Below are 12,269 nucleotides of genomic sequence, written 5' to 3'. Positions count from 1 at the left end.
TGCAGGTTGGTAACACTGAGCAATACCCAGTGACTTGATACGCTTCAAGGAACAAAGCTGCTCAGATTACTCCTCAGTTCTTGCCCACTAAGAAAACCCTCATCAATCAGTGCCAATCTCTGTCAATGTGTTTGCAAGGAGAAGTTATTTTACTGTTTCATTGAGTTTGTCATCAATGCTGGTAACATCTAATGAAAATCTGGACAGCTCCTTCCTCTGCCAAACGGCATTCTCGTAAACAAGATGCTGTACGTCCTCAGAAAAGTTATTTATTCATGGAAAACATATCACAAAGCTCTACAGACAGCACTTATCCCAAGTGCGCCTGTAGGGAATGAAAACAACTAAACTTAAATATCAGGTAGTTTTGAGAAAAGCTGCCCACAATGGAATTGATTAAAACGTCAAGGATGGAAGATGAGGAAAAATTAAGTCCTTATTATGAATTGTTTCTGCCTGGCTCTGTGCCAAACATAGCTGGAAAGGGGACAGGCCTTGGTGCTGGTTTTCCTGGTTCTTCCCATGAAATTAGTTTTACCTTGCCAAACCTTTTGGAAACATGAAAGACATCTATAGTCCACCAGACAAAGATTTTAAATTCCTTGTTAATGGTTTGGTTTTTCCCCCTCAGTGAAAGCATTCAGAGAAGGATCATCAGCTGACTCAAGTCTAATTGCTAGAAGCCAACAGAACTGCACTGATTTATATTCCAAGAAGCTCAAACTCTCACAACTTAACTGTCCTACGGCTCAGTTGACAACATTAGGAAACAAAAGCCTACTGCAAGTCTTTTGAATTCCAGTCCTTTTTTGGAAAACGTATTATTACTCAGGCTTATTTTTCTGAGACATACCAGTGCAAGGAAGTTTCATCTGCTATTGTACATTCCTTTCGCAGATTTTTTTAATTCCTACATTCAACAACAATGAGATCTGATCATTTATTAGCTGCGTTTAAGTTCATTCAAAAACTTTACCATCAAGCAATGTTTGCTATCACCCATTAAAAATTAAGGCCTTTTTTTAGCTGTTGTGGTGTATTAAACATCGAGAAAATAGGCTTAAAAGTGGGGATGAAAAAGGGAGACAATTACCTGTCGGTACAGAGATCTGGGCATGTGCAGTTCACAGACCATCATTTCATTCAAGGCTAAGAAAGCTTTTTCTCCTCATCACAGAGGCAGCCTTGGACTTTTTTTCTCCTAGCTAGCACAAGGCAGAGGATTCATTTAAGCTAACACAAGTTAAGAAAGGTTTCAGAAAACCTCTTAAAGACACACACTCCTCCACCACAGAATAGCTCTGGAGCAGTGCTGCTTGCAGGTGAGCCTGAAGAACAGCCAATTTGGAAGTCACATATAAAATCTGTCCGCAGCTTAAAAAAAATTTTGTTCTTATCCTGGATCACATTCTCATTTACTGAAGAGAAGTCTGACAAGTAGAAAAAAAGCACAGCACGAGCAAGACTAAATGGAGCCTCACGTGAATGGCTGCATCATACCGTGTGAAGCAAATGAAGGAGAGGCTCCAGAGGAATCATCTGTGTGTAAATTAAGCAACTTTTCATTGACCTGACTAGTCATGGATGGCATGCTGTAGTTCCGTCCTAAGCAGCGAGGGAGAAAGAAATGTATAACTAATCCATTAATATCCCCAAGCATTGTGCACTGAACCCCAAAATAAGGATTCCCAGAGAGCTGTGTTTGCACATCCACTCATCCAAGACAGAGAGTGTTCAATTAAATGTTTTTTGATCTTTACTTAAAACTAGCGAGGTGTGAACTGCTCGGGGAGTTACTGGAGATCATGTTGCTATTAATCTCACAATCCAGGGGCAGTCAATCCTTGGAGAGGTAGAAGTCAGTCATCTGAAAGTCGTCAAGGCACCGGCAGCTCAGGTCGTCAGAGTGGGAGGCTATGAAACTGCCCCATCCCCACTGCATCTTTCACAGGCAGTAGCTGCCTGCTTTCTCACCTGAGCCCCACCCCACACAAAATCTGCCAGAAGCAACAGAGAATGGAAGAGCAGAGCTCAGATTTTCTTCCCTGTGTAATACAGGCTGAGCTCATTTAAGTGGAATAGATTGGTCTGGAGAGTAACATGCATTTAAGCACTGTGCAGTGAGAGAGTCATGCACGCAACAAGTGAGACACACTGCAGCGTGTCAATAACCTTCTACCCAAGTATGCTTGCCATGACCGCCATCAAAAACACTTTTGCACCTCTAGCAATTTTACACAAAGGAGAGAAAATATTCCATAAAAGGGACTCTCTTCTACCATGAATATCCCCTACTTCTTAAGGGATGCAGAGGTTTTAAGAGGGAAACCCTCATCCAGCGGTCCTTCAAACATGAAGAGACAGCACTAGGGCTTTCTATTGCTGAGGGCAGGGAGGACAGAGAGTTACCGTGCCTGGGGCTATTTCTGAGTCTGACGCTCTTTCTTTTAAGGGAAAGCAAAATTAGATAAGAGGTGCATGGTGGAGAACCAGAATAGCAAAGAGAAAGTACTGCTTCTGCCCACACTACCAACCCTGAGTTTTGCCTTGCCTTGCCCTGCCAGGCTTCACTACTAGGATGATGAAAATCTGGTGGTGACAATAAATCACTCTGTCCCCGGGCACAGTGGAAGCAGCTCTTTGTCCCTGTGGCCCATCTAGCCTCACCACAGGCTCAAGGACTGCAGACAAGGCCATTTTAATTATTTCATTGTCCACAAGCGCCTTTCTGAAACAGTGACTCTCTTCCAGTTTGGACTAGTTCTGCCTCCTCAGAACAATACAGTTGATCAGACATCTAAAACTCCAGCTATGAACATTTTGCATTATCGCAGAAAACTGAGGATGCGCATTACACATAAAGCTTCTCAATTTGAAACTGAAGTGATGGCAACAAAAACTCTTTGTAAAAAAAAAAAAACAAAACTCAAAGTGGCTTATAGCAACATCCTGCAGGTTGGAAGAATTGGCTGATCACAGTTATTGCCTTCTTCATAATACAAGCACTGAATCACTCTCCTACTCCGCCTTTAAAATTCAAAACTAACAAGTGTAAAGCTCAAGCAGCTCCTCCCTGGTTCCCTCTGAGGCCCTTGATTTCACTGCTTCCATTCAGAAGGGGTCATGTTAATGCCGCTCTTACATGATGATTTTAGCACCTGTCCCCAAAGACTCCTTTTTAAAGCAATTCAATAGAGGGAAAGAAATTTCATCCTCTTAAATTTAGATATGTTTCTTCTCCTTTGTAAATAAAAAAGGCAAGCAGAAACGATTATTCCAAATCCAAGCTCAAAGCAAGCAGTCTTTTGCAAATTTACACCTCATGCTAATTTTATGCTTAGCAGGTATGACAGCACACTGCATCTCAGCGGTTTTGTTTCAGGTTGTCATCATCAAGGCCAGAAGCAAAGGCCTTCCCTCTCAGAGCAAGAAACACCTAGTTCAAGATGCAGGTTTGTGTCACTTCTCTAGACACTGCAACCCAAGAAGTCCACTCAAAATATGTAGGCAACTGCTGAATAGTGAAAACCACTATTCTACTCACTACTGGGAAGAAAAAAAAATCAGCATAAATTAGCCACAGACCACAAGTTTACTCCAACACAGAGATGAAAAGAAGTTCTGGATCATCTCCAAATAATGAGGTTATAGCCCAAACTTCACACTGCCTCCAACTGAGTGTCATCCTCCAGAGCAGCTGGGCACGCGTGACTGACATTTAATCAGTTTCTGCGGTTTCTCAAAATTGGGGAAGAGGTTAATCTTCCATTGTTAAAAACATCACTACATTCATGACACACATTCATCCAGCATGTCCACACAGCTGAACAATTATATAAAAGACGGCCTTTGAAGGCAAACTATCTGGACGTGCTTCCAAGTCCTCAACATCAGACACACAGAAATCCTGCCAGCCCATACTGATGTCAAAGCCTTCTAGGGGATAAAACAGGGGGGTGGTGGCATTAAAAAGCAAGCCCAAATTAACCTCATCTATACAGAGAGACACCTGAGTAATAGATGACAATAATTAGGCGAAAGTATTTACAGGTGTTGATCTAATGCCACAAAGACAACAGTAACTGCCCAATAATCCCACATACACAGCTTTCTTTAGAGGACTGCAAATCCCTAATCAGTGCAATTTGATATACTTGATGGCAACTCCTTTTGGATCATGGATTTTGAATTGTTTTTTATCTAGAGTGTGCTCTGTGTCTTGCAACCCTACTATAAATAGAGCTGTTCTCTTACTTTACTAGGTTACAGACATATTTTTCCATCCTCAAGCAGGCTACATGCAGACAAATTTACCTGGACACATGACTCATTAGGTCAAGGAGAGGAGTTATGCAGGCAATGGCAACACTTTATGCTGTGAGTCAGGAAGGAGAAAATGCTTTACCGTATGGTCTGTAAGAGGAGGCAGCACAATCAGCTTCTCCATGGTATTCATTACCACCCTCCAGAGCTCTTTCAGCACCCGTTTCAACACTGTCTTTTCACACACAGTCGCAAACAGTGTCAGGCTGCAGGGAGAGAGCAAGAACTGAGTAAGTTCAAAGAATGCAATTTGCAAGGAAAAAGGAGATGTGTATGGAAGAATCAGTGTCCCATCCAAAGCAGTCTGTCATAATGATTGCTTTATGGGCAAAAATCTTCCCTTTTCATAATGTACAGCCTGTCTCTGCCCTTGGAGTTCTAGCACTAAAGACGTTTGGGCAAAATGGATTATTGACATTTCTGATCTTAATAATTTCTATTTATTGACCTGGGGATTAAAGAAGGTATCACTAAGTTATGGTGGTTGGGAATAGTCTAAATAAGAGCAGGTACCATTGAACTCGTTCCCTTTAAGAAGATACTTCCTAATGTATGGGGTTTACAGAATATATAGGAAAAAATTACAAACAAATATAGAATAATAGGTTTTAAACTTCAGGGGGTATAATGATTTTTGTTGAATACCTAAATTGATGCATCCCAGACTGTTATGCAGAAGTTCCCACACAGCTTCTGATAGATGCTGAAGTCTCTAAATCTTCCACCTCTATAACCACCTCGAAGCATTTCTTGGACTCCTCTGTATTTTGTTGCAGTTGCATTCACTACTAATCACCTGCCATATGTGTATCCCCTTTTATATAAAGAAGTTCTGCTTTATCTCCCTATTTATTCCTCCTTTATTATTGTACAGGCTATCAAAAAGGCCAAGAAATGTTAGATTCTTCTTCAAAATTATTGTTGGACTTTGGCATTTACTGATCACAGCAGCAGAGCTACAAAACAGGAACTCTGCCGCCAGCAGCGGTGCACAGGCAATAGCCGACTCTTCTACATTGTGTAACATCTCCCAGATTTCCCTTCTTCCCATAGCTGGTTAGACAGTAAATGAACAAAACTGAACAGGGACAGGACTGATGTGGGTAGGATGCAGGAAGCATTGAAAAAGACTCTCTTTCTGTAAAGGAGGAAAGAAAATAATCCAGGCTCGGATTATCATCATCAAAGCGACTTGCTCCACAGCTGGACGAAAAGCCCATAGCACACCAAGTTCCCAGTGATGCAAAGGAAGGTGGCTTCTCAGGATTCGTGAAGGCATGCATGGAAAATACTCAAATGAGAGGGCTCATAGATGTAATTATTGCTGCAGAGAGTCACTTACTACATGGTGACCCAAAAGAAAGATGGGACAATCAATACAAAGAGCAACAAAAGAAACTGTATTTTAAACTTGTAAAGCTTCACATCTCTCGCAGCATTTATTATGAAAATTGCTGGCCACCCCTTTCAAAATAAAGAACTGCTGTGCGTCAGCAAGAAGTTTAACTTCTACAATGATTAAAAACTATTTCTCTTTGTAGATCAAGGCTTAGCTGATGAGAATTATGTACTGTTAGCCACAAAAAGTCCCTGTAGAGCTGAATCATGCTGCATCGTGTTAATGGCAACACTTAATTAAAGCAATGGATCAAGCTTATGTACGTCACATAGTTCAGAAGCTTATTTTCTAGTCAGAACAGCACCAGGTATGACTAGAACACACACGCTAAACATGACTGAGATACGGAGTAGTATATGTACCAAGTACGTAAGTACGGTTTGCAATACGTTTGCTAATTGGCTACAGTACAATTTGTATAGGAAAAAAAACGTAGCTAGTAAATTTAGAATCTCAGTCTTTCCCACTACCTGATCAGCGGCATGTTTTGCTGATTGCTGTAATTGCCAGAGGGAGAAAGGAGAACTGACAGCGTGCTCTGGCACTGAATGAAGGCTGAGGAGGTGATCCATGGCTTGAGAGAGAGGCAGATATGGGAAGAAAAGCCATTAATTCTCCCCGAGAATTCGGAGGCCAAACATCCCAAGAACAATCCAAGAACATGGAGCTATTTTTCCTTCCCCCATCCTGTTCCCAATACGACACACTGTATGTGTAACATCTATTTGAACACTCGCTTACTTTCCATCCAGGAAATCCATCAGTGGCCTCAGGACATTATCTGCGTCTTGTGCAACCGTGTTTCTGGCATTAGCAGCAACATTTCCCGTCCCTTTCACTTGACAGAGGATATCAGACATTTGCTTGACACACTCATCAATACGAGTCTGAAAGCTGAACAGATAGGAAAAAGGCAAAGCCAAGATTATCAGTTGCAGAGATCTCAGTTCTAGTACATAAGGTAAAATATTGCAAGTCCATAAACCATGCACTCAATTATATACTCTTTCTCCCCAAGATTTTCTGCTCGTTTCCTTACTGTATTTGCTACTAATGGGCATGCCACCCAGTTCCTTATGCACAACATCCACAGACAGCCTATCACCTATGAACACAAGATACAATCATACTCGAGAGGAGTTTGTTCATTCGTCTTGCAAAAAAAAAATGATCCTTTCCTGATTTCAAGAAAACACTTATTCTTACCTCGAAGCACCCTGCTGTATCTTTGCTTTCTGCGCAGGGTGTTACACTACAGAGACTGGGATAGAGCATAGAGCAACGGCACAATGCATGCACAACTCTGAGCACCCAGCAGTCCATTGGCAGTAACTCGGTTATGACCCATCATAGGCTAAGTCTCTAAAATAATAGAGACAGCCTGAAGGCAGGCACTGACTGAAACCAGTCCACTGGTCAAAATGTCAAAATGGGATGTGGGGCTCAGCTGTGAAACGAGCAGCGTCACTGTACTGAAGTGACACGCAAGCCATTAAAGCACAGTTACTTTTCCATCTTTTACTGCTAACAGGAGGTTCAAAATGAAATAATACAATGGTTAAAAATGATGAATAGATCAGCAGAGCTGTCAACATATCAATTCAGCGAATAAAGGAAAATGCTTTGACATTTAAAAGAACAGGTACTAACAACAGGCATTACAAGTGACATTTAGCTATCCACTAACAGCAGAGATGTTTGAAACCAGGAAGAGAAGGCAGTGCTAGGAGCTAGGGTAAAGATTTAAGAGCAGGAACACAGGTTTGGAAGTCAGCTTTATATCTGCATAAATGGCCTGAACGTCTGCTGTGTGAGCTACCTAGGACATCTGTGAGTTGGCTGCCAGCATACAACCCCTCTGCCCCGTGGCTCTCACCTTCCTTCTCCACCCCGTCACCTCTGTCCTCTCCTGCACTGCCACCTCCAGCCTCACCGTCCCTCTTGCTCACTTCTAACCTGCCTCTCACTGGACCAATTCCAGAGACCAATTCCAGAGCTCTTTCTCCATGCAGCCTCCACTTCCACTTTCCCCATTTCTAGAAGAGTGGCTTGCAGCAGCCAGTTGTGGCTACAATGATAGCTTAACCAGAGACATAAGTCACATCAAATAAAATAGCACCAAGCGGTTCCTGTGCTGCTGACAGTCCCTGTTCTGTTACAGGCTAATCCCACCCCACAGTTCTCCCAAATACTGCATCAGTTGTAGGACCCTGCTTCAAAGATGCTGTAAATCCCAGTCAGGAGATGAAAAATAACAGAATCTCTTAAAAGATAAAAATTAATACGAGGCAGAATTGTCACCATTGGTGAAAAATGATAAATCAGTTACTATGGCAACAGGTTCACCTGAAAGTGAAGCTTGTACAGATGTATAGCTTAACAGGAGCCCTTGGCAGCAGCAAGTTAAAAGACAACTTCACCTATGCTGTCAGGCAGGGCCTTCTGCTCCCCAATTCCTGCAGGAATTCCCTGAAGCCTCCAAGAACAAAACAGCAGCTAGCCTTGTGTGAAGTATAAACCTTTCAAGGCTCCTTTCCCCTATGACATCCTTTAAAGCAGAAAATGCTTCTGTGTCCAGACATAATCCTCTCTCAGCACAAAGGTGGTGAGGCTCTCCAGATATGTGCTGCTTTCCCAGCAGGCACAATGATCTCACGCAGATGAGGAAAAGTTAAGATCTGCAGCATCAGGTGTGCACAGTGTTGCAGGAGCAACTGTTTACAGACTCTGCACGGAATATTGTAGATATCTGTCTTACCTCCCACATTTACATCCTTTAGAAGATCCTGCTTATACAGTAAACTGCAGCTCTGCTTTTCATTCCCTATTACCATTTAAGGAATGAGCAAAGTATCTGAGCTGTCTGACTGGCTAAATCTCTTGCTGGTACATCTCTCTAAAACACTCCCTGGTATGTATGCTGATACTGAATAATCTCTTTAAATTATATTTGCAAATGCCAAGACTGTATCCTAATTGTCTTGTAGCAGTGACACCATGGAGACAGGTTTCAGATAACAAAATCCACCTCCTAATTATGATTTTTCTCTCATCCTCCATCTAATTATGAACCTTATCAATTCAATTCAGTTACCGTTTGAATCTCTCAATTTCTTGCTATAGCGTCCATTACCAGCAATGGGAACTCCTCACTTATCTCCCCACTTAGCTCCATGTGCTGAAATCCAAATAGTCGTTGACAAATCCCACTGTGATTTTTTGGTCATAAGTACTGCAAATCTGTAGACTGTAGGATGCCAAGTTGGTGGAATTTCCTTTATACCTCTTGCCCATGTTTCAGCTATACTACAATTCATGTCTGCATTAATCTTGTTATAAATCACAACATGAAATGAATGGGGTTTATCATGAGAAGTGGCTGTTTTTGAAGTCAGTTGGGAACCTGTATTTCTAGACTTTGCTTAATTGACATCTTTTATGGTTCACTATGAAATTATTATGAAGTCGAGAACATTTTTATTCTCAGGTAAATGGTAACATGATTTGCAATAAAACTTAATTGCCATCAATTACTCTTTAAAGAGCTCCTTCCCTTGAAACATTAGAAAACACCATTCACTGCAACATTAGAACAAGTCAATCTCAAACTCTAAACCCGTTTCCTTCTTATTCCAATATTCATTTAACAATCAGAAATCAGTCATCTGTTTCATACATTTAGAACAGAACGTTTAACAAGGATGTTGTTTCATAAACACTGAGCTGGAAACTGCTCTCTGAGCAATAAAGGAGCAGGCAATTCTGTTACTGACAAGCACTACTTACAGAAAAAAAATCACTCTATGTAATTCAAATACATTTCACAGTTGAGAGATCTCCATGTTACATTCCTAAGCAAGAGCAATATAGGAAAGACAGACTTGAAAAACATTTCTCACTTCTTTAGGTGGTCTCAGTATTTGAAAGACCATAAATTTATGACAAAAAGAAAAATATAATGCAGTTGCCATGAGTTTCTTTTCTCTTCTTAACCTGCCTGAATGAGATTAGACAAAAGAAAGGAATGCTTCAAGGACAGGGACTTTGTTATACTCACCTGTTACCAAACACTGCACTCAGCTCATCCAAAACATTGTTCAGCTTCACCTGGAGCTCTTTGAGATGGTCACTTGCTTCTGCATCCAACTGTGGATAAAAGAAGAGCACTTAGCTTGAACCCAGAGGGCAGCCTGCTGTCCTTCACAGTGTTGCTCCACACTGTTGAGGCTACTCTTAATGAGCAGGTGAACTATCACCATCACTCTGCCAGCTAGGATGCTCTCCTTCAGTGCCTGCTGCTGTTACAGAAGCTGTAAAATCATCAAAAGGTATTTGCCTGAACAGCAGCAAGTGGTTTCCCCACGCTCCAATACCCTCCGATACCCTTCCTGGTATTTGTAAAGTTGAGAAAGAAAGTGAATGTGAACTCCCTGTGGCCAACAGAGTAAGCAGGCTGAGAAATCATTAAGCACTGTGCATTACATTGGACTCACAGGTCATTTCACTCCTCTAAGTCTAGGAGGAGACAGGGCTTTTCAGATTGGATGTTATTTACTTGTGCATTTCTCCATGCATGGTCTTGAAAGATGCTGTTTCACCTCCCACCCTGCTGTCAGTATTCAAACTGAAGATTGACCCAGCCACTCTCTCAGAAGACTGGACCCAGCTATTTTGAAAATCTGGCCACAATATCATGGCAGGAACTGATCACTTTTGGAAAGCATAATCTCAGCTACGGGTATCAAGCACAGGTAGCTCTACTCCCACATGAAGCCAGATATCTTTTTGTATACAACTATTCAGAGGAGACTTCACAAAACAAACAAAAAAAGTGCCCCAAGCACTGCATTGACGCTGCTGACGCCTTGGCACATTCTGTAAGAAAGTGCTTGCTCCATTATTAGCAGCCCAAAGCCACCTGTTTTTATATTCAACAGTGTCCTGTATTCCAGCTGTAGTCATCCCTCCAGCCTTGAAAGAGCCACGTCTGAGCAACCTACCTGTGTGTATATATAACACCACGTTGAATGCTTTGGGATCATGTGTTCTGAAAAGTAACTTGTAAAACAGATTTGCCTTTGTATGCAGGCTGGCAAGCTGCTTGTAAAACAAAAACCTTCCAGAAATGTTTGCATTTGGCATTCAGAGCTTCAGCCTTTACCTCTAAGGCAGAATATCTATTTACAAATGTAATGAGCCAGATGCCAGTACAGTGGTTAAAAATCAGTTTAGATTTTTATGGTATATCCATGCACGCAGCTATACAGGATTTGAACATGACAGGAGTTCCCATTTCTATATTCAGTGCTGAAGCCCTCTTCATATTCCTGTCAGAGAAAGCCAAGCCTTAGGGGATTTGGAATCTGATCCATTCAGTTTCCTGTTTTAAACTGGCACGGAAAACTGACTCTATTAGGCATCTGAACCTGTGCTAACGAAACTCTTGGATCAGAATTTTAAAAATAATTAAAAAAAAACCCAAGCAAATGATGATTACTTAAGCCTTATAACTTTAGGCATTGCTAGCTCTGATTATTTTTCCTTTATTGAAGTGAATTTGTATTCCTATTACCTTTGTAACTCCCTCGCTCTATGAAGGCAGAAGGAAGCTAATGTCATGCCAATCAGCAGTCATTCTAGCCAACCTTGTAGGTAACAAAACCAAACCAGCATCTGTTGGTGGTGGTTTCTCTTGCCCCTACATTAATCCTTCCATTCTCGTACTGTGTAAAGGGTCAACGAGTCACAAGCTGACTGGTTTGCTATCTACAATTAATGGCACTGAACAGTCCTCTGATTTCGGCCATTTCTGGTAGATTTGAGGCAGGACCAGCTCACAATTCATCAAAACATTTCAAGTAACTGCTTTTCCAGATGAAAAAAAAAAAAGCCAGAAGAATTTGGCACAAGACACCTATTCCTCACTATTTACTTCTACTTCTTTCTAAGCTACCAGATGGATGGTCTAGAAGATGTTTGAAGTCAGGATCAACAAACTTATTGCCCTGGTTCATGAACCATGCAATTAATGATTTGTTTTACTGTGAGGTGAGATGGAGAGCTCACCAACTACCTCTAAGCTTCTCCTTGCTATTGTACTTGTTGACTGCAAACTGATCTTCTCAGGCGCAGAAGAAAGGCTGATTGCAAGCCCTGTACTGCAAGAAGGGACAGCTGGAGCAATGCCTTGCCAAGGGGATGAGCTCCATTATCAGTGGTGAGGAACTCGCTCTCCTCCAGAACATCAGCTCACATCTCTGGGTGCAACTGGCCAGACAGCTGCCCAGATTTAACTTCGAGGTGTGCAGCCTTACCCTCAGGAAGCAAAGCCCTGGTGGTAAGCATTCTGGTTCAGCATCCACCAAGTCCTCTGTCATCCTAGAAAGGCTGCTGTCTTCTGAGCAACTGCTACTATGGAAGGAGGAGTCCACATAATACATTACTGATCATCACTGGCACGCTTTGGCTTGAAAGCAAATTTTGGGGAATTACCTGCATGTGATTTAAGTCCATTAGGAAGGTGCCAGTAGGTGCGTACTGCTGTTTC

At 41.8% G+C, this 12,269-nt stretch overlaps 1 protein-coding gene across 1 annotated transcript in view; it reads right to left on the bottom strand.

The window, feature by feature from the left end:
- The window catches only part of LOC309602473 (protein unc-13 homolog B), a gene marked incomplete at its 5' end in the record, with an annotated part of 221,394 nt that overhangs the window by 16,173 nt on the left and 192,952 nt on the right, over positions 1–12,269 (bottom strand). The window contains 3 exons of the mRNA XM_082336061.1: positions 4,406–4,529; positions 6,464–6,616; positions 9,780–9,868. Of these exons, the coding sequence (XP_082192187.1) occupies positions 4,406–4,529; positions 6,464–6,616; positions 9,780–9,868 (366 nt within the window). The remainder of the gene's footprint in view (positions 1–4,405; positions 4,530–6,463; positions 6,617–9,779; positions 9,869–12,269) is intronic.

Source organism: Platalea leucorodia, assembly GCF_965183815.1.
Source record: "Platalea leucorodia genome assembly, chromosome: Z".
Lineage (NCBI taxonomy): Eukaryota > Metazoa > Chordata > Aves > Pelecaniformes > Threskiornithidae > Platalea > Platalea leucorodia.
The sequence above is the reverse complement of the archived record's forward strand: the minus strand, read 5'-3'. Positions and strand labels throughout refer to the sequence as shown.